The sequence below is a fragment of the Artemia sp. Qi Xiang Cuo genome, chromosome 3 (assembly GCF_049724085.1).
Source record: "Artemia sp. Qi Xiang Cuo chromosome 3, ASM4972408v1, whole genome shotgun sequence".
Taxonomy (NCBI): Eukaryota; Metazoa; Arthropoda; class Branchiopoda; order Anostraca; family Artemiidae; genus Artemia; species Artemia sp. Qi Xiang Cuo.
The window spans coordinates 68,432,800-68,459,547 of NC_142796.1; the positions used below are offsets into that span (position 1 = coordinate 68,432,800).

General features: G+C 35.4%; 1 protein-coding gene across 3 annotated transcripts in view; it reads left to right on the top strand.

Moving 5' to 3' along the window:
• Positions 1-25,954, top strand: part of LOC148954455 (ferrochelatase, mitochondrial-like) — a 113,703-nt gene extending 87,749 nt beyond the window's left edge. For all 3 annotated transcript variants that reach the window (XM_089087100.1, XM_089087101.1, XM_089087102.1), the window contains exons 4-8: positions 477-579; positions 3,526-3,746; positions 12,937-13,102; positions 16,254-16,526; positions 25,480-25,954. In XM_089087100.1, coding sequence (XP_088943226.1) covers positions 477-579; positions 3,526-3,746; positions 12,937-13,102; positions 16,254-16,526; positions 25,480-25,680 — 964 coding nt within the window. In that variant the 3' untranslated portion in view covers positions 25,681-25,954. The remainder of the gene's footprint in view (positions 1-476; positions 580-3,525; positions 3,747-12,936; positions 13,103-16,253; positions 16,527-25,479) is intronic.
• Positions 25,955-26,748: the final 794 nt, after the last annotated feature.

A 26,748-nucleotide genomic window follows, 5' to 3' on the forward strand; every position in this document is an offset into this window, starting at 1 on the left:
ACTGTGAAAACTCGATTTCCTCTTTTTTGTTTTTTTTTTATTTTGGAAATCTAGAAAACTTGACAACTACGAGTAAATTAATTCAAAATAGACTGAAAAATTGGAACAATTTTAAGCGGGAATTGGGAAGGGGTCCAAAAAAAGAGAAAGTTATCCGAAAGTGTAAGGAACCATGAGAGATTTCGCGAAGTTCCCAGGAATTAGGTGAAAATTGTGCAGAAGCACTGGATTAGTTTGGAGAGGGAGGGAGGGCGGAGAAAATTATCTGGAAGTGTGTGGAGCCGTGAGGAAAATCGTAAAATTCTCATGAACCTGGTAAAAGTTTTGCAGATTACCAAATTTATCGTTTCCGTAGACTCCAGATGTGTAATTTTTTGCTGCGTGGTTATGTTCTGAGTTTTTCTGTGGAGAAAGGTATAGTTTATTGCTCTGTTGTCAAGTCTGGCAAAAAAATTACAGTTATTCAATGCTTTTAGCTTTTTGGGACCGATAATAGCGAAACGGCGAACTCCGGCAATTCAAGAAAGGTACAACATGATTGGAGGAGGTTCGCCTATTCAGAAATGGACAAGAAGACAGGTATTTAGTTTGTGGTATATCCTTTCTTGAGGTTTTTTTTATATAGGATCTGACAGGTCCGACCCATAGGTATCTTGTTGTATATTGACATCCAGGGTTGCTAGCAAAATTTCGAATATGATATAGAAAATATATAATGTTATTCAAGACAATTTCTGGGTGACCTAATTTTTTTTTTTGGGGGGGGGGGGGCTGGGCACCTGCGTTGATGATAATTTAGTGGCTTTTGTATTATTATTGACAATGTCATTTAGTTTTCATTCGGTAATAGGTAGACATAATTTTTTTCACGTGTAATTTCAAAATAATTGAAATTATTTACTTGTCCTCCTAACTTTGCACCACTCAAGTTATAACCTAATATAAAATAACCTAATGTAGCTATAGGCTAATATAAGATAACCTAATATAAAGTGACCCAGCCTGGCATCATTTACTGACCATCTACGTTTGAACCACTCTATAGTTACTACTGAATAAACAATATTGCTAATAATAATATCAACAAAAGATGTCATGAATGAGACAGCAGATGTTTCAGCGCCTCTAGTTCTGAGATTATTAGAAAGCCCTGAATAGTTTATGCCTTAAAAACCCTAAAATTAGAAAATCTCAAGGTTGAGAAAGTCTTCGATAATTTGATATGCGTTCTAACATTTAAATTTATCAAGTTTTAGCATGATAGTTCTAATATTTTGTGTTATTTAAATACAAAAAAAAATAAAAATACTTCTATCAAAAGGTTTGCAAGCCTTATTTTTTTTATTTCTAAATATCTTGGAAAAGTTAGGTGAAACCATTTTATTCATCCTTTTAATTTCATATAGCTTTAATTTATATATTTCACTTAATTTTATATTATATAGTTTTCACAAATTTATATAATTTTAATTTATATTATAATTTAATTCATATATTAGCTTTAATTTTTTGAATTTGGGGGGAGGGATTTGTCCTACACTAGGAAAGTGACGAGTTTCGGATATGTTTTCAGACCCATCTAGAAACTCTTTAATAGAAATGGCCTTATCGATTTACATATTCCAGACCTTTTGGAAAATCAAACTATTTATCCCTATAGAAAGGCGGAGGGGGATTAGTTTAAGTTAGTATAAGTATATTTTTATGCTTGAGATTTGTTCCTAACATTTCCTTTTGAAGAATCCTCATGATCATCCTCTCATACGCCCTCCCATTTCCGTCCCTGTGTGTAGGTATGTTTTGACCTTTGTCTTTTCCATGCACATGTACATTGATATTTTAATTTCTTTCAGTACATTGATGTTTTAATTTCTAAATTTTAATTTCTTTAATATCATTGTCCTGATATTTTAATTTCTTTCATTTATATTAAATTTTATGTACTCTTATAGGTTGTTTCTAAAATACTTGACGAATCGTATATGTAAATTATGTATAGTGTATTTAAAGTTGGACCTGATCTTTGGACTTTTTTCTTGCCCGACAAACCGTCGAACTTTTATTTTGGTAAATACTATTTTCATCTGTAAGCATGGTCTTGCTAAAACTCAATTTTTATTTATTTGGCTTTTTGCTGCATACGGTTTCTTTGAGGTTGAAGTCGAATTAATTGATAGAAACTCTTAAAGACCGCCACTCCGCATGGTCAAAAATAAATGCCTATTGTCAATAATGATCCGTGAAATAAGGTCCAGTATGTTCGAGTTTTGTGTGCTATTATTAGTGATATTTTATTTGAATTCCGTTTTTGTAAAAAGAAAAGTCTGGACTCAGTCTCTGGGAGAAAGTTGTCTAATCAAAATGCAATAGGCGACAGTCAGTGATAATTGCCTACTTTTTGGAGTAATCGATCGCTTCTTGCAGAGTAATTACCATCTCTACTTATTAGAAAGAAGAGGCACAACTTAGGACCTTTTTTCCTTCAGACTACATAATAGCTTAAATAGTCAAGCTTTACTATTCTCTTCGTAAGTCTATGTCCACTTTTTCTGGCTGCATTGGTGTTAAATCACGCAGATTTAGAGGGGTTGGTTGGGCAAAATACATATTTTCTTAAATCTAGAGCGCCCATACCCCTTGCCGACTATTTATTAATAAAATGAAATACTACCCCTGTTTAAACTTTTCAATTAAAACTAAATCTGCTATGATTGTTGACTTTCTCAGTCGTTTTATTCCCAGTATAAATTGATAAAAAAAAAAAAAAAAAAAAAAAAAAAAAGAAGAAGCGCCCATTGAAATACGTACTGTATAAAGAGATTATGCTCAATACAGAAGAAACGACAAAGAGCGATATTCCATCCTACGAATCATCTATTTACTTTCCTTGATTGAATTTTTGCTCCCATGTGCACCCCACCATAAGTGAGATGAAAGCTGTAGGATATCTGATATATTCAATAGTTTTCTTTTAGTAGAGAGTCATGTACGCCCCATTTCCGCCCCATTATAAAAGAGATTAAAGTAGTAAAACCAGTTTATTAATTTTATTTTTCGGGCATTGTTTATCTATATGCTTCTCTCATTCTGAGCCCTCCATATAGGTAAGGTAAGGTAAAGAAGATGGCAATGCACCTTACAGTCCCTACCAGCGGTGCTGATCTCCGTTTCTTGGCCCTTCAGCAAGGAAGTGCAATGGGACACCCTTTCTGTTTACCTTCCCCAGATTTCTCCAGGAACCCATTTAAAGCTGGTTGGAGACTGGCTAAGCTTATAGAGTCACGCCACTGACCCCTGTCCCAAACCAAATATTTTGATTCACCAGAATTCGAACCCTCGCCCTCTCGGACACAGAATCCTAAATCCAGCGCACCAATCCACTCGGCTCCATAAAGGAGATGAAAAATAAATGAAATATTGGTTGATTTTCTTATGCTAAAATAACACTCACCCCCATTGTCATTCCACGTTAAAAGAGATGAAAGCCGTAGGATACTTGATATATTTATTACTTTGTTCTTCTAGGGCGAATTAATGTGCCAAATATTGGACAAGGTGTGTCCGGAAACGGCCCCCCACAAGCCCTACGTTGGTTTTCGATATGCTCATCCTCTAACAGAAGATACTTTGGAGGAAATGGAAAAAGATGGGGTGCAAAATGCAGTTGCTTTTACTCAGTATCCGCAGTATTCGTGCACTACTACAGGGTCTAGTCTGAATGCCATCTATCAACATTATGCTTTAAAGTAAGAAAATACGGCAACTTTATGGATTAATTTCAAATTCAACTTCATTAAAATATTCCTGCTTTATTTTTCCTTATCGTCAAAATAAGCCCAATGCTGCTAATATGTCTATTGAGAAAATCATATAAATTAGAGACTTTTACTGTTGACTTTTTTTAACAAGATTGCTGGAATAAAATAATGAAAGAATGCTCTAATTATTTGAGTTTTGAAATTTGTTTTATTGTGTCTATCCCTCGATTGAACTACTATTTACAGTACCAAACAAAAACAACGGTATAAAAATAGAATTGAATTTTTTTTTCTTTTTTTTTTACCGGAAGTGTAAAGTAAAATTTGGTGTAAATGCTAAAAAGAAAACTGAAAGCTGTTTAAGGTTTCCTTTTTTTAATTGGTACAATTCTTTGAAACACTTGTGTCACAGTTGGCCTCCAAATCACACAATACTCTTCAAAGGCTGTTTATTCCAAACACTAAAGTATGTTCAAGAATAAGGGCGGAGGAAGAACACGGAGAAAAGTAAATTTCTTGTCTGTAATCTAAATCTTAATACCCCCACCTCCACCCATATTTTCCTGCATACTATGACGGGAGTTTTGAAGATTTCAATTGTTCTTCGTTGTAGAGGGTGTTTTTTTTTGTTGCCTTACTCTAGAGAGACTCTAAAACTGCATTATCAAATTTAAAACGTGGATTAGCAGTTACAGTTCAATATTCAAGCGGGAGTCAAGCCAAAGCGACTGAAAGGCTCGTGGTTGATGTTTGAATATCAACAAAATATTTTTCTTCGAATTATGAATCAGAAAGAGCTAGATTCTCAATCAGATACCAGATTCATCCTATTTTAATTAAACTTAATTTAGTAGAAATGTTCTCAAGTTTCAAGAGTCGATTTTCTTAGAAAAAAAATATTTCAAAAATAGTTGTTTGTCTGGATGTTGGGATTGATGAATAATAGATATTAGTATGAAATTTGTTGGGGTGTTCTCGCGCTGGGGTGGCGCCTCTGTTATCCTGGCGCTTTTGAACCCCCGTACTGCGAACCTTTTCCCTGAATACCATGTACCTGATAGAAATCGTCCTCCACAAACTGTGTCCCACCCTATCCCCACCTTATCTCCCATTCTCTGTACTACCTTGCAGTATAACAAATCTTTTATCCCTTTTTTTACTGATATAATAAATAGTGGTTAATTTGTGCATAAATTTTGTCGTTTCTCTTATATAATAAAAGAAACAGCTCGGTTTTCTCTATACTCTTTTTTGTTCCCTATCCCCTTTTTATGTTGTTTTTTAAATATTTGTTAATGTGTATATTATTTATTTTTTTTCAGTTTTATTAGTTTTTATCTTATTAACTAGTTGCCATTTTGAAGTTTTTTAATATAAGTGACAAAGGAATCATAAAGCATTCTGATATTTGATTATTTATTTATTTTAATTTTTTTTTTTGTTTTTAATTGGTTGCCAATCTTTAAATTGTTTTGGTTTTGTTATGATTTTGTTGGTTTTTTGTTTTTTTATGGACTTCGAAATTCGAATTCGGCCCTTCAGGGCTTGTGATAGTAATTTCTCGAAATAAATATCTTATCTTATCTTATCCTGTATGTTTTTTTTTAAACTTTGTAGGTTAAAACCTTGTATGTTTTTGTTTATTATTTCGGCATTTTTTTTTATCTCTGTTTATGGCCGACACATCGAGCCCTGCTCCCCGTCGACCAGTTTAGAAAATTATTTATCATGTATTTTGTCAATGAAAGATCTTAGTTTGTCTTGTTATAGATGGAGATCATCTCGAACTTCAGTGAATATCAATAATTTTTAAAGAATTGTCTAACCATTCCAAGATCTTTCTCTCTTTTACACATTATATTTTGACTTCTGGTCCTAATGTATCTACCATTTATGGCAAGTATTATTGGGCCTTGGATGTAAAAGTTTTGAGAAAAGGAATCTATTTGAAAAGGGAATCTAAGTCTTTTTAAAGGATTAGAAAACAATTGGATGTAGCTATGGAACCATAGTAACTTAGAACCACATGGGTGTGGCAGTGACCAGTGTCAGTGGTTGTCATAAACGACAATTACTTGGGTATTATTGTAAAAAAAAACCGATTTTCAAGAAGCTACTTGAGAGTGTTGATCTGATGTGGCCTCAGCTTGAAACCGAACAGAAAACCTCCTAAAAACCCGTTGCATATCAAAATATTAACAGTACGTTTCCATTGCTTCATTTACAATGCCTTCTAAGACTATACGGGATAGTAAATGCGGCTAATATGTCAAGAGTGGCTTAGATTGTCAGTGCCATTTCTTGAACTTGCTGCAACAAGCGCGGTTCTCTCGTCGTTAGGGAAGGTCCTGAAGAAAGCTATACCTTTTCCTTTCCTTTCCTAAAGGTATATTTACTTTCCCTAGGAAAGGAAAGGCTGGCCCAAATCTATACTTTGTATATTATTAACAGTTGAGAGGCTACAAAATTACAATTTCCTTGAGGTGTATGTTCCCTCTGAAGCATGTGATTTTGTGACAAGTTTGCAGTAACTTGCACATATAGGATACGATCTTTCTATCATTCCATTAAGAATTTTTAGACACATCCATTCAACGAGCCAGAACTATGATATTACTTTGACTTTTCTTAGAGAAAGTTGGTTAAAAAATAAGAAAATTATCCTTCTTTTAACGACCTTCGACGTATTTTCAGCCAAAAGATCCTGCACACCCTTTAATCAAAAACAAATTCAGTAGAAGGAAAGAACAGGATTTTAGCAGTAGAATGAAAGTCAAGTTTTTGTTTTTTGTTGATATACCAAAACCGTGGGAGAGCACAAAAATAACATACCAAAACTTGCACCCCAATAACCTTGAAGCCTCTTGGGTTTATACCATTAGGAGCAGTAGACTCCTAGGTATCAAGCTTTCCAGTTATTTTCTGAATTTGATTCATAGACATCTGGGCAAGATGCATCGTTGGGAAATTCAGGATTTTTCATTTTATACATACTTCGAGATTGGGCAAAATTCAAGGAAGTTCAAAGTTGTATCATGGGGGGGGGAGGTTAACCGGATTTGAACCCCCACCCTTAATTTTTTTTCCGACTCATGAAACGTAACAAAAATGGATATAAACAAATTCTTAACGCGTTTTTTAAAGTTTTTGTTTACATCCAACCCCGAACAAAATCCTGGATATACTTTTGACGAAGTGATCAATAAGCCTTTTCTAGTAATTTCTAAACAATTTTATTGCATGATATCTGTGCTTCCCATGTATTCACCGTACTTAGCATAATTATCGTTGATTCTATTTTTGCTACATTGTTCCATGGTTTTTGCTTCAGTCCTATTAACTGTTTCTTTCTTCACATCTTGGCATCTTTGCTATTAACTGTTTCTACATCTTCTATATCTATATTTTGACTATATTGTCCATGGTTTTTGCTTCAGTCATATTTGCTGTTTCTTTCTTCACATCTTGGCATCTTTGCTATTAACTGTTTTTACATCTTCTACATCTGCATTTTGGCTTTATTGTTCCATGGTTCTTGCTCCAGTCCTATTAACTGTTTCTTTCTTCATATCTTGGCATCTTTGCTATTAACTGTTTCTACATCTTCTGCATCTACATTTTGGCTATATTGTCCCATGGTTTTTGCTTCAGTCCTACTAAGTGCTTCTTTCTTCACATCTTGGCATCTTTGCTATTAACTGTTTCTACATCTTCTACATCTACATTTTGGCTATATTGTCCCATGGTTTTTGCTTCAGTCCTATTAACTGTTTCTTTCTTCACATCTTGGCATCTTTGCTATTAACTGTTTCTACGTCTTCTACATCTACATTTTGGCTATATTGTCCATGTTTTTGCTTCAGTCCTATTAACTTTTTCTTTCTTCACATCTTGGCATCTTTGCTATTAACTGTTTTTACATCTTCTACATCTACATTTTGGCTTTATTGTTCCATGGTTCTTGCTCCAGTCCTATTAACTGTTTCTTTCTTCACATCTTGGCATCTTTGCTATTAACTGTTTCTACATCTTCTGCATCTACATTTTGGCTATGTTGTCCCATGGTTTTTGCTTCAGTCCTATTAACTGTTTCTTTCTTCACATCTTGCCATCTTTGCTTTAACCGTTTCTACATCTTCCACATCTACATTTTGGCTATAATATCCATGGTTTTTGCTCCAGTCCTATTAACTGTTTCTTTCTTCATATCTTGGCATCTTTGCTATTAACTGTTTCTACATGTTCTACATCTGCATTTTGGCTTTATTTTTCCACGGTTTTTGCTTCAGTCCTACTAACTTTCTTTCTTCACATCTTGGCATCTTGGCTATTAGCTGTTTCTGCATCTATATTTTGGCTATATTGTCCCATGGTTTTGCTTCAGTCCTATTAACTGTTTCTTTCTTCACATCTTGGCATCTTTGCTATTAACTGTTTCTACGTCTTCTACATCTACATTTTGGCTATATTGTTCCATGTTTTTGCTTCAGTCCTATTAACTTTTTCTTTCTTCACATCTTGGCATCTTTGCTATTAACTGTTTTTACATCTTCTACATCTACATTTTGGCTTTGTTGTTCCATGGTTCTTGCTTCAGTCCTATTAACTGTTTCTTTCTTCACATCTTGCCATCTTTGCTTTAACTGTTTCTACATCTTCTACATCTACATTTTGGCTATATTGTCCATGGTTATTGCTCCAGTCCTATTAACTGTTTCTTTCTTCATATCTTGGCATCTTTGCTATTAACTGTTTCTACATCTTCTATATCTATATTTTGGCTATATTGTCCCATGATTTTTGCTTCAATCCTATTAACTGTCTCTTTCTTCACATCTTAGCATCTTTGCTATTAACTGTTTTTACATCTTCTACATCTGCATTTTGGCTTTATTGTTCCACGGTTTTTGCTTCAGTCCTACTAACTGTTTCTTTCTTCACATCTTGGTATCTTTGCTATTAACTGTTTGTACATCTTCTACATCTACATTTTGGCTATATTGTCCCATGGTTTTTGCTTCAATCCTATTAACTGTTTCTTTCTTCACATCTTTACTTTAACTGTTTCTACATCTTCTACATCTACATTTTGGCTATATTGTCCATGGTTTTTGCTCCAGTTCTATTAACTGTTTCTTTCTTCACATCTTGTCACCTTTGCTATTAACTGTTTCTACATCTTCTTCATCTACATTTTGGCTATATTGTCCATGGTTTTTGCTTCAATCCTATTAACTGTTTCTTTCTTCACATCTTGGCATCTTTGCTATTAAGTGTTTCTACATATTCTACATCTGCATTTTGGCTTTATTGTTCCACGGTTTTTGCTTCAGTCCTACTAATTGTTTCTTTCTTCACATCTTGGCATCTTTGCTATTAGCTGTTTCTACATCTTCTACATCTACATTTTGGCTATATTGTCCCATGGTTTTGCTTCAGTCCTATTAACTGTTTCTTTCTTCACATCTTGGCATCTTTGCTATTAAGTGTTTCTACATCTTCTACATCTACATTTTGGCTATATTGTTCCATTTCTTTTGCTTCAGTCCTATTAACTTTTTATTTCTTCACATCTTGGTATCTTTGTTATTAACTGTTTCTACATGTTCTACATCTGCATTTTGGCTTTATTTTTCCACGGTTTTTGCTTCAGTCCTACTAACTTTCTTTCTTCACATCTTGGCATCTTTGCTATTAGCTGTTTCTACATCTATATTTTGGCTATATTGTCCCATGGTTTTTGCTTCAGTCCTATTAACTGTTTCTTTCTTCACATCTTGCCATCTTTGCTTTAACTGTTTCTACATCTTCTACATCTACATTTTGGCTATATTGTCCATGGTTATTGCTCCAGTCCTATTAACTGTTTCTTTCTTCATATCTTGGCATCTTTGCTATTAACTGTTTCTACATCTTCTGTATCTATATTTTGGCTATATTGTCCATGATTTTTGCTTCAGTCCTATTAACTGTTTCTTTCTTCATATCTTGGCATCTTTACTATTAACTGTTTTTACATCTTCTACATCTGCATTTTGGCTTAATTGTCCCATGGTTTTTGCTTCAGTCCTACTAACTGCTTCTTTCTTCACATCTTGGCATCTTTGCTATTAACTGTTTCTACATCTTCTACATCTACATTTTGGCTATATTGTCCCATGGTTTTTGCTTCAGTCCTATTAACTGTTTCTTTCTTCACATCTTGACATCTTTACTTTAACTGTTTCTACATCTTCTACATCTACATTTTGGCTATATTGTCCATGGTTTTTGCTCCAGTCCTATTAACTGTTTCTTTTTTCACATCTTGTCACCTTTGCTATTAACTGTTTCTACATCTTCTTCATCTACATTTTGGCTATATTGTCCATGGTTTTTGCTTCAATCCTATTAACTGTTTCTTTCTTCACATCTTGGCATCTTTGCTATTAAGTGTTTCTACATATTCTACATCTGCATTTTGGCTTTATTGTTCCACGGTTTTTGCTTCAGTCCTACTAATTGTTTCTTTCTTCACATCTTGGCATCTTTGCTATTAGCTGTTTCTACATCTTCTACATCTACATTTTGGCTATATTGTCCCATGGTTTTGCTTCAGTCCTATTAACTGCTTCTTTCTTCACATCTTGGCATCTTTGCTATTAAGTGTTTCTACATCTTCTGCATCTACATTTTGGCTATATTGTTCCATGTTTTTGCTTCAGTCCTATTAACTATTTCTTTCTTCACATCTTGGTATCTTTGTTATTAACTGTTTCTACATGTTCTACATCTGCATTTTGGCTTTATTTTTCCACGGTTTTTGCTTCAGTCCTACTAACTTTCTTTCTTCACATCTTGGCATCTTTGCTATTAGCTGTTTCTACATCTATATTTTGGCTATATTGTCCCATGGTTTTGCTTCAGTCCTATTAACTGTTTCTTTCTTCACATCTTGACATCTTTGCTATTAACTGTTTCAACATCTTCTACATCTACATTTTGGCTATATTGTTCCATGTTTTTGCTTCAGTTCTATTAACTTTTTCTTTCTTCACATCTTGGCATCTTTGCTATTAGCTGTTTCTACATCTATATTTTGGCTATATTGTCCCATGGTTTTGCTTCAGTCCTATTAACTGCTTCTTTCTCCACATCTTGACATCTTTGCTATTAACTGTTTTTACATCTTCTACATCTAAATTTTGGCTTTATTGTTCCATGGTTTTTGCTCCAGTCCTATTAACTGTTTCTACATCTTCTGCATCTACATTTTGGCTATATTGTCCCATGGTTTTTGCTTCAGTCCTATTAACTGTTTCTTTCTTCACATCTTGCCATCTTTGCTTTAACATTTTCTACATCTTCTACATCTACATTTTGGCTATATTGTCCATGGTTATTGCTCCAGTCCTATTAGCTGTTTCTTTCTTCATATCTTGGCATCTTTGCTATTAACTGTTTCTACATCTTCTATATCTATATTTTGGCTATATTGTCCATGGTTTTTGCTTCAGTCCTATTAACTGTTTCTTTCTTCAAATCTTGGCATCTTTACTATTAACTGTTTCTACATGTTCTACATCTGAATTTTGGATTAATTGTTCCACGTTTTTTGCTTCAGTCCTACTAACTGTTTCTTTCTTCACATCTTGGCATCTTTGCTATTAACTGTTTCTACATCTTCTACATGTACATTTTGGCTATATTGTCCCATGGTTTTTGCTTCAGTCCTATTAACTGTTTCTTTCTTCACATCTTGCCATCTTTACTTTAACTGTTTCTACATCTTCTACATCTACATTTTGGCTATATTGTCCATGGTTTTTGCTCCAGTTCTATTAACTGTTTCTTTCTTCACATCTTGTCACCTTTGCTATTAACTGTTTCTACATCTTCTTCATCTACATTTTGGCTATATTGTCCCATGGTTTTTGCTTCAATCCTATTAACTGTTTCTTTCTTCACATCTTGGCATCTTTGCTATTAACTGTTTCTACATGTTCTACATCTGCATTTTGGCTTTATTGTTCCACAGTTTTTGCTTCAGTCCTACTAACTTTTTCTTTCTTCACATCTTGGCATCTTTGCTATTAGCTGTTTCTACATCTTCTACATCTACATTTTGGCTATATTGTCCCATGGTTTTGCTTCAGTCCTATTAACTGCTTCTTTCTTCACATCTTGGCATCTTTGCTATTAAGTGTTTCTACATCTTCTGCATCTACATTTTGGCTATAGTGTTCCATGTTTTTGCTTCAGTCCTATTTACTTTTTCTTTCTTCACATCTTGGTATCTTTGTTATTAACTGTTTCTACATCTTTGCGTGCTTACATTTTTTGAAAGTTTCTATCAAAAGTGACTCTAAAGGTTAACCCCCGTGACAGCTCAGCATGGACCTAGGTGAGTAAAGAATACTGACGAAGTACTTGTAGTTGGAGATTAGTATTTTGAAAATTAGTATCACTTGTTTTGTACTAAGTGTTATGGTTGCTGGTTGATGGTTATGACTGTAAAGCTGATTGCAAGAATCACCAAGAGAGGAATACTCATTTTTTCGTGTAGTTTCAGGGCTATCGGTAATAAAGTTGGTCAACTAATGATGGTTCTATCCTCCATTATCATAAAATCGGGAAAATTCAATCCGACAAAAACCAATGATGAAAATCTAATGATAAAACTGACTTTCCGTTAGCAGAATTTATTTACTATAATTAGGCTTAAAATTTTCATTTCAGGTTTAACGCAATTGGCAACAAACTAAAAATATAACTTTGACTTTAGCTGTATCTGTTGTCACCATCTCCACCATTGTCACCATATCATCACCATTTCATTTCTTTTTCATTTTCTATCAATCTCTCTGATGGAAAACGACCTATTTTATTAAGTTTTCTAAAATTCTATTAAAATTAAAATTTTATTAGAATTTATTTTATTTTCTCTGAATCTGATGGAAAATGACCTATTTTTATTAAGTTTTTTTAAAGTACGTATTTATATATGGTTTTCCATATTTTGGGAAAGAGGAGCCCGTACTACTTATCACCACCAGTGTGTCTCCTCGCAGAAAGTTAAGAGGTATTTCTGTACAGGGAAATTACGGCAGTTTTTATATTTAATACTAATGTTCTGACTGTATCTTATATAAGTGCAAGAGTGTTCTTATTATCCTATTATTTTTGCTAATTTTTTCAGAAATAAGGAGACAAAGATGCGATGGAGCTTTATCGATCGTTGGGGCACTAATGAACTCCTTGTCAAAGCATTTGCTGAGTTAGTCAAAGCCGAACTGCAAAAATTTCCTGAAGACATCAGATCAGATGTCGTCATCTTGTTCTCAGCACATTCATTGCCGATGAAGGTAAATAATAAGTGGCTTAAAGGGGAAAACAACCATTTTTTTTTGAAATTAGTGACAAAAGACATTATTAGGCTATCGTTTTAATATACCTGTTTAGCAACCAATTTGACCAAGGGAAAAACAGAAGAAATTCAAAAGAAACCCGATGGGTGGTTTATATTTTAATCGACCACTCGTATGGCGAAAAAAAAGTCCTCATTTTTTTTTTGTGTTTGACCTCTTTGTCGGACTTTACATAATTTCCTATTCTGTATAATACATTTAGTCAAGGTCAGATTCCGTAGTGAAAGTACCAATCTCGTTGCGATCGTTTCAGGGGAACTCGAGACTATTTTTTCTCGCTTTGAATCAAATCTATCCTTTGTTGGATTCATTTCTAATGTAAATTAAGGAAGTACTGAAATAAAGGTACAAAATTGTTAGAAATGTACTAACAGTGGCAACGCTGCTCGTGCCATAGTTTTTTCCAAAGTATAATCACCTACGGAACAAGTACTGACAAAAATCTCCAAAAGTGACCCCGCGTACCTCAGCGCCTCTAGACTCAAAGGGCTGTACTACTTAATCGCTCCGAGCCAAAATACCGAGTGACCGGGATGAATTGTGTAACTACGGTTTTTAGTTGCCAGGTTCGCATAGGTATACAAAGGGTCACTTTTTTTGTGTGGAGAGGATAGGTTTTGTCAGTACTTGTTCCATAGGTGATTATACTTTGGTTTTTTCACTCCTAAGCTTATAATTTTTCAGGACGATAGAGAAACATTCCCCCAGACGAATTGGAACGTCTTGACCTTTGAATATACCTTGGTGGAGTGAGTTTAGTAGCGTATCTTTTCAACTAACTATAGCCTTGGAAGGACATTTTTCTTAAAAAAGGGCTGTAATTAACCTCCAAATATATTAAAATCAGTTTTAGTTGGCATGAATGATGCAATTGCATTCTGTTGCCGTCAGAACATCAATTTATTAGTAATGTTGAAGGTCTTTTGACAGACATTGAAGGTCTTTTGACAGAAATGGAAAACACTCAGTCATAAAGTCTTTCCTCCGTCCCTATCCCCAGTAGTGGAATCATGCTTGTGCGATCTTATACGGGTGCCGGGGTAGACTAATCACGAGATTTCCTGATGGAAACCGTGACTGCAAACAGTGCTGCAAGATGACCTTCAGAATTGGCGCACTTCGAGGAAGCTACAGCATAGTAAACAATACATTAATCTGAATTTTGATGAATAGATAATTCTTCTGGGTTTTGTTTGTTTTGGTAGACTTTGCTGATTTTATGGGTTACCTCTCTGTTTTAACATAATATTTGTAGGCATGAATAATCAATGCGTTGGGTGTAATAGACATAATATTGCTTGTGCAGGGCATCGACACTTGTTAATAAGAGTGTATCACCAAGTGCAAAAACCGTGCCAAACAGTTCGTGGTAACAAACTGTAAGTAAAAAGTGATTTGGGATGAACTACGTAATTGCAACATTCAAGATGACGAAGACCATTACCCAACTGAACTTCGGACTGGTGTTTGGTGACTGGCCCTTTAGTGAAGCTGAGTTCGCCAACGACTTAGCGGTCATGACAATCACCCTCGAGGGACTAGTTGCTGTGCTGGCAGTCGTGACAGAAGAAGCTAGAAAACATACAAAAATGTGTTAACAGATCCATTTTGATTGAGAGCGAATTGACCAATCAGGACGAATAAGTGTGAATAAGTGTTTTTACCTTTCTCTTTCTTTCTTCTATCTTTAAGCTTGTTTTCCTGGTTATTCTATGGATATTTTATAAGTTTTGGCTATTCTTTGATGAAACTGGACAAGCATTTAAGGGTATTGGCTTATTCTAATGTTACTATGGGCTGTGGTTCGTCCTTTACTAGACTTGTTGGTCTTCATGTCAAGACAGTGTGCACTTCTTACTTCTGTCAAAGATTTCTTTTGCTATCAAATTCGTCTTGCCTTATAAAATAATTAAATTTTTGCTTTGTACAATAGAGTGTTTCAGTATGGAAGGAAGTCCAGCAAACCCTAAAGACCAAGAAATCCAAGAGTGGCAAGCTCATAAGGACCAATCCATGTTTTTGAGGTTTTACTCCCAAGCTAAAGAGTGTTGGGGGGAGGAAGAACATTTTAAATTTGGGTGGAATAGAGCAGATTTGAAGAATTTGTTGTTGGTTAGGAGGGGGGGGGTGAACAGTTTGAATTTAGAGGAGATAATAACATTTTTGGGAAAGTTTAGGCTCGTGGTCGGCCCCTACTTTTGCCCCATGTGTGGATTTGTGAATGAGAATTTATTTCATACTGTATCCGAATGTGAAGTGATGTCTGAGTTGCGGAATAAATGTTTCAGACGAGTGTTTGGGAGTGAATGTCGGTTAATTTGAGTGGATGTCTGAGAGGAACGCGTGTGCTATTATACAGTTGCTTTAGTTTCTTCGTTTAGGGATTAAACATAGGGAAATATGTTTGAGGGGATAGTTTTATAGGTTCTTAGGAGTTAAATTTTATTATGGTTGTTGTTTGCCGGTTAAAATGTTAAACTTGTTGAGATTTTTTTGTTTTTTTCCTTGGTTTGTGTTATATAAAATCGTATTTTGTTCCTCAAGCTTTGTTTGTAGGCTGTATTTTGTGTTGCTGTTGCCCACAGACTTTTTACAATAAATCTTATCTTATTACAGTCGGTCTTTGTGGGTGTTTTCTTTTTATGCTTGATCAGTACAACTACTTTCTTATAAAAAAGAAAAAGAAAACCCCCTAAGTTTTCTTTAGCAAGCTTGGCAGATCTCCATTTTCTTACCTATTACAGTCAATTATTTATAAACTGTTAATGACGATCTGCTGACTGTTTTGTTTATCTGCTGATGACGATCATTCATGTATGTGGAACTTGTTATCCAGAACGTTTTGTATGTTTTTCACTGTATAATAAAAGGACTTATCCCTTTTTGAACTTTTACTTTATTCGTCATAAAAATGAAGTGTGGTCTTACAAAAAAAAGCCACAGATATTTATTGCATTTGATTATCACATTTGCAGGTTTAATAGAAACTTGAATTTTGATTAACCTTTTTTTCCGGAGAGAAAAACACTTGAATGGAAGCGAACTCCGATTTTTTTTTTCCGATTACTGTATTTTTTCCCGATTTCAGACAGTAAGTCGAGGTGACCCGTACCCTGCCGAAGTGGGTGCCACGGTTAACCTAGTGATGAAAGAACTGGATTATTCCAATGGATATCGTTTGGTGTGGCAATCCAAAGTTGGGCCTGTCCCTTGGTTGGAACCAGCAACAGACAAGGCCATAGAAGCTCTAGTGAAACGGGGAAGGAAGCATTTGTTGTTAGTTCCTATAGCTTTTACGTCTGATCATATTGAAACTCTACATGAATTAGATATCGAGTATGGAGATGAGCTGGCTAAAAAGGTTTGTATTTATTTATCTGCTTTAGTGATAGATTGATAGATTTAATTAGATTGATAGTTTTAGACTTGATAGATTTATTGGTGATTTCTTGGAGAATACAAAAAGACATGTAGAAAACATCATGCAATCGTGGACGTTGAACGAGGCTAGCAATATATAATATTCTATTTATAACTGTCTTTCGAAATAAAATCTACATAAGATGCTAATAACGTAAAGTTGCATGCAAGGCTAAATTAAGCTGATTTGGGGTTCATTGGCTATAGCTGTGAAGGGCTTTTCTTTGTAGAGTGTACTTGCTTGTACTAATCCTGAATTTTAATAAGGACTACCAAAATATTAAATTAATTGTCTGCTACTTAATTTTGTTAAAATTTATTGTCATGTAATATAATCATTATTATAGTTAATCATTATTAAAATTCTAAATTAAGCATATAATTACCTTAAACAAAGATGATTTATTGAAAGTGGACCTCATACTTTTGCTCCAATTATGCCAAAACTGGGCTACGTAGCCCCTGTAAAAGGGCTTCGTCTTGATGACACCCTATAGTATCAGTCTCAATCAGTCTTGATTGAGAGTTCATACTGTAAACACCTCTGTTGGATATAATCTGGATACAATCCAATTATACAGTAAGACTCAATTGTGCTTCTCTATGGACTTCTCATAATCAACCTTGAACTTGGATTATTTAGTTGTTTGATTACCCTACGGACTTTTATTGAAAATAGTTTCAGAATCGGAACTTGGATTATTTGACAGCTATTATTTGTGTATAAATTCCCTTGGGATTTATGAATTAACAACCGCATTTGGAAGGAAATTGATTTTGGACTTATTAATTAGTTGTATTACCAGTAAAATTGTATACTGAATATGACAGGAACCAGACCTACTTATATCTGCCCTGGATGTGAGAGGCAATATGGAATAGGTGTGACGATTCAGAGCTCGAAATGCCTTTTATGGTTCCATCCCCCCCCCCCCCCCTGTGCCGGAAACACACCCGTATTACGGCAAGAAAACCCCAACTGGAAATGCAGCACATGTGTTATGGTTGTTGTAACTGAGCACTCTGAGGCTGATACTCCTACACACTGTGTCGTTAACCTCAACAATATGTTTTCCCCGCCTTTGGAGAATCTACCCCCTCAAAATTGTCCCAATAGTTGCGAGACTTGTGTATCAAAAGACAATTTAATCCTGCAACTTGGAAAAAGATCTACAGCATGGAAGTAAAACTTGAATGTCAAGCCTGATCCCTGTCGATGAAACAGACCGAAATCGACGCTCTGAATTTACAGCTATTTGAAAAAAGTTGTGACGTTGTCCTAAAATTGCTGAAGGACTAGGAATTAACGAAAGACGAGAAACTAAGAAAAAGTGTTTCGCAGTTTTGCTCATAGTGCTAGTAATTTAAAATGTCGCATTAATCCTTCAGCGGCTTTTAAGTATTTTGACCGATTGTCTTGTTTTAATCGTTTTAACCATGATGCAGTATTCGATTGTAGTATGCCAAGCCATAGCCAGCCAGACTGTTTATGGGACCAATGCTTCAAGCAATAATTCTAGACCCGACTCGGTACCAAAAAACTTGTCGAGACGAGGGGCCAACAGCTGAACCAAAGAAATCCGCCTTTTCGGTTCCCCTCCCCCCAATTGCGCCCACAACAGCCTTTTTTATTACCAAAACCGCGTTACTGGATCCCTTCTTCGCGGTCACCGCGGGTCAGACGGGCTCAGCGTATCCCTCTGGTTCCCCTATGAGCCCTCCCTCCCCACCGACCCTTCCCCAATCCCTAGATCTATCCTTCCTAAAATATCAAAATCCCGCGTTTACAGTAGTAACAGGTTTTCGCCATTAGAAGAAAATGTCTGCCCAAGGACTAGGGTGAAAACCAAGTTTAAAGAATACTCTTCTGACATTTTTGCTCTGCCTAGTTTTTGTATAGTAATGCGGAAAGTGTAAGTCCGGATAAGATTATTGAGCTGGAGAATTTAGCTCAAGTAATTGGAGCCCCAATAGTAGCAGTAACAGAGGTTCATAGACAAAATCCAGATCTACTCAGTTTGTCCGGTTATAATAAAATGATAAAGTTACGCCCAGATGACCACTGGTTTGGAAAAAAGGGAGGACGTCTTGTAATTTATATTAATAAGAAAATTCTTGCTTTTCAGATAGAGGTACCTGAGCTTGATGATTACGATGAGGTTCTTTGGGTATTTACGGAGCCCAAACGCCTGCCCTCCCATTGTAATGGTATTGTTGTGTGTGTTTTTTGTTATTCGCCAGGACAAGATGTCAGTTGTCAAAAAGCTTTCCGGGAAAAGCTTCAATTAAGCACTGACCACATACAGGATAAATACCCCACGGGTAGTATGTTCCTGCTTGGTGACGCTAATGAACTATGACTTGAGTCTTTGGAAGCAGGATTAGGTCTAAAACAGTTGGTTGATGGCCCAACAACAAAGGGTGATATGGCTCTGCACCGCATAGCTACTAACACGTCTCAACTCTATAGGTAACACTCCCCAGGTCCCCCGATAGGAGGAAGCTACCACTTTTGTACCCATGAGCTGCATCCCACAAGCAAAGTCCGGGTCAAACACACTACAGAAACAACTACAAGTCGGCCAATCACAAACAGCAGATTGTTTGGTTTCGGCAATTGGCTCACGACTGAAAAATGGGGCGGCATAATTTTTACGGCTTATGCTGATGAAATGGCCCCTACTTTTCAAGAAAAAACTTCTTGGCAAGTACCATTTCTATTTTCCAGAAAAAGTGAGCAAAAGTTTTTCAGCAGATTTTCCATACGTTACAAAAGAAATCAAAGCACTAAGAAGAAAAATGAGACAGCTTTTCAGGAAAAAAAAAACATAAAGAAGCTACTACCCTGAAGAATAAAATCAGAGAAACGACCCGCCAGGCAGCGGCGTTGTACTACCAAAAGGAAGTATCTCATTTATTGGATTGTAAGCCTGGACAGTGGTACAAAAGGATAAAGCAAATGACAGGTAAAACGCAGACTGGATTGGATATTGGCTATGATGAGCCAGACAAAGAAACTGCAGATTGCCTACACACTCATCTGGCAGCAATTGTTCAATCACTTCCACCTCTAAACTCGGGGGATTTTCCGCATCCATCTCCTGGTCTGATGGATTTCCCAATCATCACAGAATCGCAAGTTTGCCTCAAACTGATGAAACTGAAGAGGACCAGTATTACACCACGCGATATTTCTGTTGATCTCATTAAGGCCTTTCCTGAATTTTTGAGTGCTCCGTTAACTTTAATATTCAGCAAGATTACAATGTCCGTCCAGTATCCGCAAAATTGTAAAAAGGGATTCATAACATCTATTCCCAAAAGAGGATCACCCTGTGATTTTACTGGTGTGCGGCCTATTACGATGACATCAATTTTTAGCAAGATCTATGAAAGTTTCATCACTGGGTGGCTGAAAACTTTTATTCTGCATAAAATTGACCCTCAATAATTCGGTAATATTCCCAAGAGTTTTACAAGCCATTACTTAGTCAGTTTGCTTAATAAGATTTTAAAACATCTAGATGAACCGGAACGCTGGGTCAACCTCATCGCGATTGACCTTAAGACAGCATTTGATTTGATCTACCATAGAACCCTTAGCCGCAAGCTATTGACAAATTTTAATGTCGATGCATATTTTGAGGGTCAATTTTATTCTGCATAAAACTGACCCTCAACAATTCGGTAAGATTCTCAAGACTTCTACTAACCATTACTTAGTTAGTTTGCTTAATAAGATTTTAAAGCATCTAGATGAACCGGAACGCTGGGTCAACCTCATCGCGATTGACCTTAAGAAAGCATTTGATTTGATCTACCATAGAACTCATAGCCGCAAGCTAGTGACAAATTTAAATGTCGATGCATATTTTGAGGGTCAATTTTTTTCTGCATAAAACTGACCCTCAACAATTCGGTAATATTCCCAAGAGTTCTACTAGCCATTACTTAGTTAGTTTGCTTAATAAGATTTTAAAGCATCTAGATGAACCGGAATACTGGGTCAACCTCATCGCGATTGACCTTAAGAAAGCATTTGATTTGATCTACCATAGAACCCTTAGCCGCAAGCTATTGACAAATTTTAATGTCGATGCATATTTTGAGGGTCAATTTTATTCTGCATTAAACTGACCCTCAATAATTCTGTAATATTCCCAAGAGTTCTTCAAGCCATTACTTAATTAGTTTGCTTAATAAGGTTTTAAAGCATCTAGATGAACCGGAACACTGGGTCAACTTCATCGCGATTGACCTTAAGACAGCATTTGATTTGATCTACCATAGAACCCTTAGCTGCAAGCTAGTGACAAATTTTAATGTCGATGCATATTTTGAGGGTCAATTTTATTCTGCATAAAACTGACCCTCAACAATTCGGTAATATTCCCAAGAGTTCTACAAGCCATTACTTAGTTAGTTTGCTTAATAAGATTTTAAAGCATCTAGATGAACCGGAACGCTGGGTCAACTTCATCGCGATTGACCTTAAGACAGCATTTGATTTGATCTACCATAGAACTCATAGCCGCAAGCTAGTGACAAATTTAAATGTCGATGCATATTTTGAGGGTCAATTTTTTTCTGCATTAAACTGACACTCAACAATTCGGTAATATTCCCAAGAGTTCTTCAAGCCATTACTTAATCAGTTTGCTTAATAAGGTTTTAAAGCATCTAGATGAACCGGAACTCGGGGTCAACTTCATCGTGATTGACCTTAGGAAAACATTTGATTTACCATAGAACACTTAGCCGCAAGCTATTGACAAATTTTAATGTCGATGCATATTTCGTAAGAATAGTTGCAAATTTTCTTTCAGGTAGAAGTAAAATAAAACTAGGTACACACCAGCCTATTCTGATCCCCAGCCAATCTACTGTGGAGTTCCTCAGGGAACAATTTTAGGCCCTCTACTTTTTTGGTTATGGTAAATGAGATGGCAAATGATGAGTCGGATCGCTTTAACTTCATTGATGACCTATCCGTTCTGCAGCTTGGTGAAAGGAGTGTTTCAAGTAAGGCAGACGGAATAATGGCGAGTTTATCATGCCAAGCTGAGGAGGGCAAAATGATCGTCAATCACGAAAAATCACTTGTATTAACTTTTTCTTTTCTGAGGGACAGGTCATCTCTTGCTTTAAATAATGTTTCAGGCATCATGGATATCAAACTTGGAAATATATCTCATGCATGACTTGAAGTGGAAAAAACAGACACAGGAGATAATCAAACGGACAAACCTAGCTATCCTATCTTTAAAACTCCTTGCTTGTCATGGTGTTCCAACCCCCCACCAATTACGTTTTTTTTTTTTACTTTTGTCCGACCGCTGGTAGAATATGCTAGTCCCGTTTGGCATTCAGGTCTGACTTTGGACCAGAAGGACCGCCTAGAAAGGATCCAATACCGAGCTATTCTGGTAGTATCTAAATCTCCCGAAGTTTCTTATCGCTCCCTATTAAAATAATTTTCACTTACAACTCTTTCAACACGCCGTGATGAATTGTTTTAAATTTGGCGTCGGTATTTTGGAAAATCCTCGGCTTCGTGAAATCCTCCCCTCTGAGCATCTACCTTCGCACCAAAGAAATCCACGAAATGTAGCTTAACCGGTACCAAAAATTCTGCTGGTATTAGCAGGGTATATGCGGTACGTAAGTAGTTTTGTTCCCTCGTTCGTCCAGATTTTTAATTCTGCACCCCTTCGTCAATAATTGTATTTATTTATTTTTAGTTCATCATTCTTTTTGTTCCTTTGACTCTGTTTGACTGTTTAATTTGAATCTGTGATATTTCAAATCAATGTATAATTTTGTGTGGCGATGCCTATGGCTGTGATTTTCATATATTTTATATGTTTAGTGTTTTTTTACGACAAGAACTGCTACTGATCGGCATGACCGTGCAAGGCGTTTGAAAATAAAATCGTTTTATTATTTTATTATATTATTAGTATGGAAAATGCAAATTTTGATTTTATTTTTCCATCAGTATGTGATGACGTGGTGTTTCCACTTTGGAAACACCAGTTAAAAAAAACAAAATACCTCTTACGTATCAAGTGAAGGTGTAAAACAGTGGCGTTAATTGGGGAGGGGGTCCTCCCTCTAGATTTTGAAAATGCCTTGTTATTTCTGTTTCAATGAAAGATCTTAAGCCGAACTGGCCAGCCATGACAAAAACCAACAAAGAGAAAAATCTAAAAAAAAAAAAAAAAAAACAAACGAGATTGTGGCAAGTGGAAAGAAAAGAAAAGACAACTATAAAACAACGCGGATATTTCACCTCTATCCAAACAAGGCTTCTTCAGCACGAAAGAAACACAAGGAAAACAGGATAAAAAAAAACAAAGATAAAACTAAAAACCAATAAAACTACCACCAAAATAAAAATGTACAATTGGCGCAAACTGATCCACGTAGGGAAAAGATGCTATTATAGAGTTACTTCAGTGAGGACACCAGAGTAACTGTGGAAAAATAAAAAAACTTAAAGTACTTTAATTATTCTGTTGCGAAATAATCGTTTTGTTAGCTATTACTGAAGCAAATCGTTTTGGTCTAGCAGGTAAAATAGTCCCCTGGTGATTATTTAAAATCTTAACTCCCTTATTGACTGTTGATTCACTCTTTAGAAGGTTATCATAAATTGGGTCAATATTTAAATTACATGTGTTCCTATTTATGGAAAGGTTAGCAAACATATGTTTTTTAATTTCTATGGCTTCCCTCACCCATTGAGTGTAACCCTTATCATTTGAAATAGCTAAGGCTTCATCAAATTTTACAAAATGATCTGGTTGAAACCAAATATGCTCTGCTAAAGCTGAAACAAAAGTTTCTGGAGGCTTGCTTAATTGTAGGATTTTTTCTATTGAATTTCGGTGTTCATACCGACATAGGGTGGCAAGAATGAAAATTTAAATACCTATCATTGTGCGTTGGTTTTCTGTAAATCGAGAAAAGTAAATAGAGATCCCTTTTAATTAATAAAATATCCAGAAAAGGTAATTTATTATTATCCTCAAACTCAACTGTAAATTTAATATTATTATCAAAACTATTTAAATGCTTACAAAATAGGTCTAATGAATCCAATCCATGTTTCCAAATTTTCATTCTTGCCACCCTATGTCGGTGAAGAGGGGAGTTGTAATTTCACTAGTGGATAGAGCCTTTAGAATTTGTTCCCAGGAATTTCGTTGAGGCCAATGGGTAGTTTCTTTAGTTCTGGTAAGGATTTAACCCGGGGAAATTTAGTAAGTGGGGTATATAAAATTCCGTGTTCTTGTGGGAAGTTATATATTGGTAGGCTCACCAACAATTTGTTGAAAGGTTTATTGAACACCGAAATTCAATAGAAAAAACCCTACAATTAAGCAAGCCTCCAGAAACTTTTGTTTCAGCTTTAGCAGAGCATATTTGGTTTCAACCAGATCATTTTGTAAAATTAAATTTGATGAAGCCTTAGCTATTTCAAAGGATAAGGGGTACACTCAGTGGGCGAGGGAAACCAGAGAAATATAAAAAACACATGTTTGCTAACCTTTGGATAAATATGGACACAGGTAATTTAAATATTGACCCAATTTACGATAACCTTTTTAAGAGTGAATCAACAATCAATAAGGGAGTTAAGATTTTAAATAATCACCAGGGGATTATTTTACCTGTTCGACCAAAACAATTTGCTTCAGTAATAGCTAAGAAAAGGATTATTTCGCAACAGAATAATTAAAGTAATTTACAGTTTTTTTTATTTTTCCTCGGTTACTCTAGTCTCCTCACTGAAGTAACTCTATAATGGCATCTTTTCCCTACGTGGATCAGTTTGCGCCAATGGTACATTTTTTTTTGGTGGTGGTTTTATTGGTTTTTAGTTTTATCTTGGTTTTTTTATCCTGTTCTTCTTGTGTTTCTTTCTGTGCTGAAGACGCCTTGTTTGGATACAGGTGAAATATCCGCGTTGTTTTGCATTTGTGTTTTCTTTTCTCTCCACTGGTCACAGTCTCGTTTGTTTTTTTTGTTTTTTTTTAGATTTTTCTCTTTGTTGGTTTTTATTTCTGTTTCATAGATGTTTTCTATTTTAGCTATGTGCTATAGTTAAGCATGAAACTGGCTAATTGGCAGTTTCTGTTTGTCATCCTCCTTATTCGTTCTTCCACAGCTATTAAATAGCATTGTTAATTTTCGATGACCTTGTTTAGACATGTCCCTTCTGGCTCACTCTTGTTTTGAAACGTCTAAATTCGTTCCTTGTCGGTGTTTTTTTTTTTTTTTGGTAACCCTTTTCCCGACTGGAATGTGATCTCTGAGTGTCGCAAACTTTGGATTTTTTTTTTGCGGTGAAAATGCGAAACAAAAATGAAAAAACTTAGGTGCAAGAAACTGGCAAATATGTGTGCGCTCAAAGTCTCGGACTAGTGGAAAGGCATTTTCTATCTGGCTGATAGGATATGCCTTTTGCCAGGACATTTGTAAAAAGTAAAAGCTGATTTTAAAATCATTTTCTACTTGAGGAATTTTGTTAATTTCCCTATTTATTTATTTCTTTTTTTTAGGTGTAGTCACCATAAAATGTATATATCAGTAAATATAAAAAGCATTTTTTTTATAATATATGAATTTTTTCATGGTTGTATTTGTGTTTAACAAGTTTTTTTTCTATGCTTTTATGTTGTTTTTGTAGGCTTTGCTTTTGAATATGGAATTGAGGCGCATCCTCGAATGCCTTCATTAACCAACCAACTGATTTTAATCAAGTAGTCAATATAATTATCACATCGTATCAGTATCATTAAACAAAAACAGTTGTGTTTTTTGGCGAGTAGGGTTTTTTCATGTTTCAATTGGTGTTGACTAAATTAGTGCATATTTTGCTTTTGTAGGTGGGAGTAGAGACATATCGTCGAGTGCCTTCATTAAACGATCATCCAATTTTCATTAAGTCAATCGCAGATGTTGTTTCAAAGCATTTAAAAGATGGAAAAAGAATCTCAAATCATTTGCTTCTAAGATGTCCTATGTGCGAAAATCCAAAGTGCGGACAGACCAAAAATTGGATGAAAACGCAAGCAGCTAAAGCTTAAGAAAGTAGCTACAGTGGCCGTTACGTCTAAAGGTCATATCTGACATTTTAACTTCTAAAATCACCAATAAATCGGTTGCTACGTTTTTATCAAAAGGGGCAGTGTAAATCAGAAGGATTAAAGTTTGATTAAATAAAAACTGCGCTACAATTTTCGACAATTATCTCAGCATGGTAAAATGTCAAGTGTCAGCAAGTTTAAGTGTCAAGCAAGATCTTTACTAGTGCCGCGATGATAATTGTAAAGTTATTAGGGTCTTGCCAGTGCCTCTGTATGCTTATTTCTGCTTTCGCGGAATGTGTCCGATAGGCCAAAAATTGCGTAATATTCTTTTGATATGTAACTGCGCTACAGTTTTCGACAATTATCTCAGTCACGTCAAAGTGTCAAGTGTTAGCGAGTTAAAATGTCAAGCAGGAGCTTTACCAGTGCCGCGAAGATAATTGCAAAGTTATTAGGGCCTTACCACTGCCTTTGTATATGTGTTTTTTTGTTGGCGATTTTGTTTTGCACTCACGGAACGTGTCTCATAGGCTGAAAATAGCATAATATCCTTTTGATATCACTTCAAATTTAAATGAAGCACCTAGGAAAAATATGGTAAGAGTACCCAAAGAATTTTGGGGCTGAAGGGACTGTGTTATGACATAGAAGCTCTTCTCCTTTCCTATGTTAGCTACTCTACAATTTTGGTCTTTGTTCTGTAGTGTATATAATTTTTGGTATAGGTTTAGTTTAGTATCGCCGTAACATATCAGGAAACTAACTACATTTTAGTGCATTTTTGACATTTTAAAGGTTGTTTAAATCAATACTGGATAGAGTTAAAGCACGAACATTTAAATACAAAATGATTACCCCTTTTTGGTTCCTAAAATACTTTATGCTCCAAAAGTGAGCTATGGAGCTCCTAGGAGTCCTGGAGTGGGCTCCATGACTATTTTCCTGGAATTTCCCGATGAACATTTACCTGATTGCAACTAATAATTAGGAATATCAGCTTGTATTAACTTTAGGTCGAATTTTTATTAAACTTTTGTTTTCAACAAAAACTAATTCATAATTTAA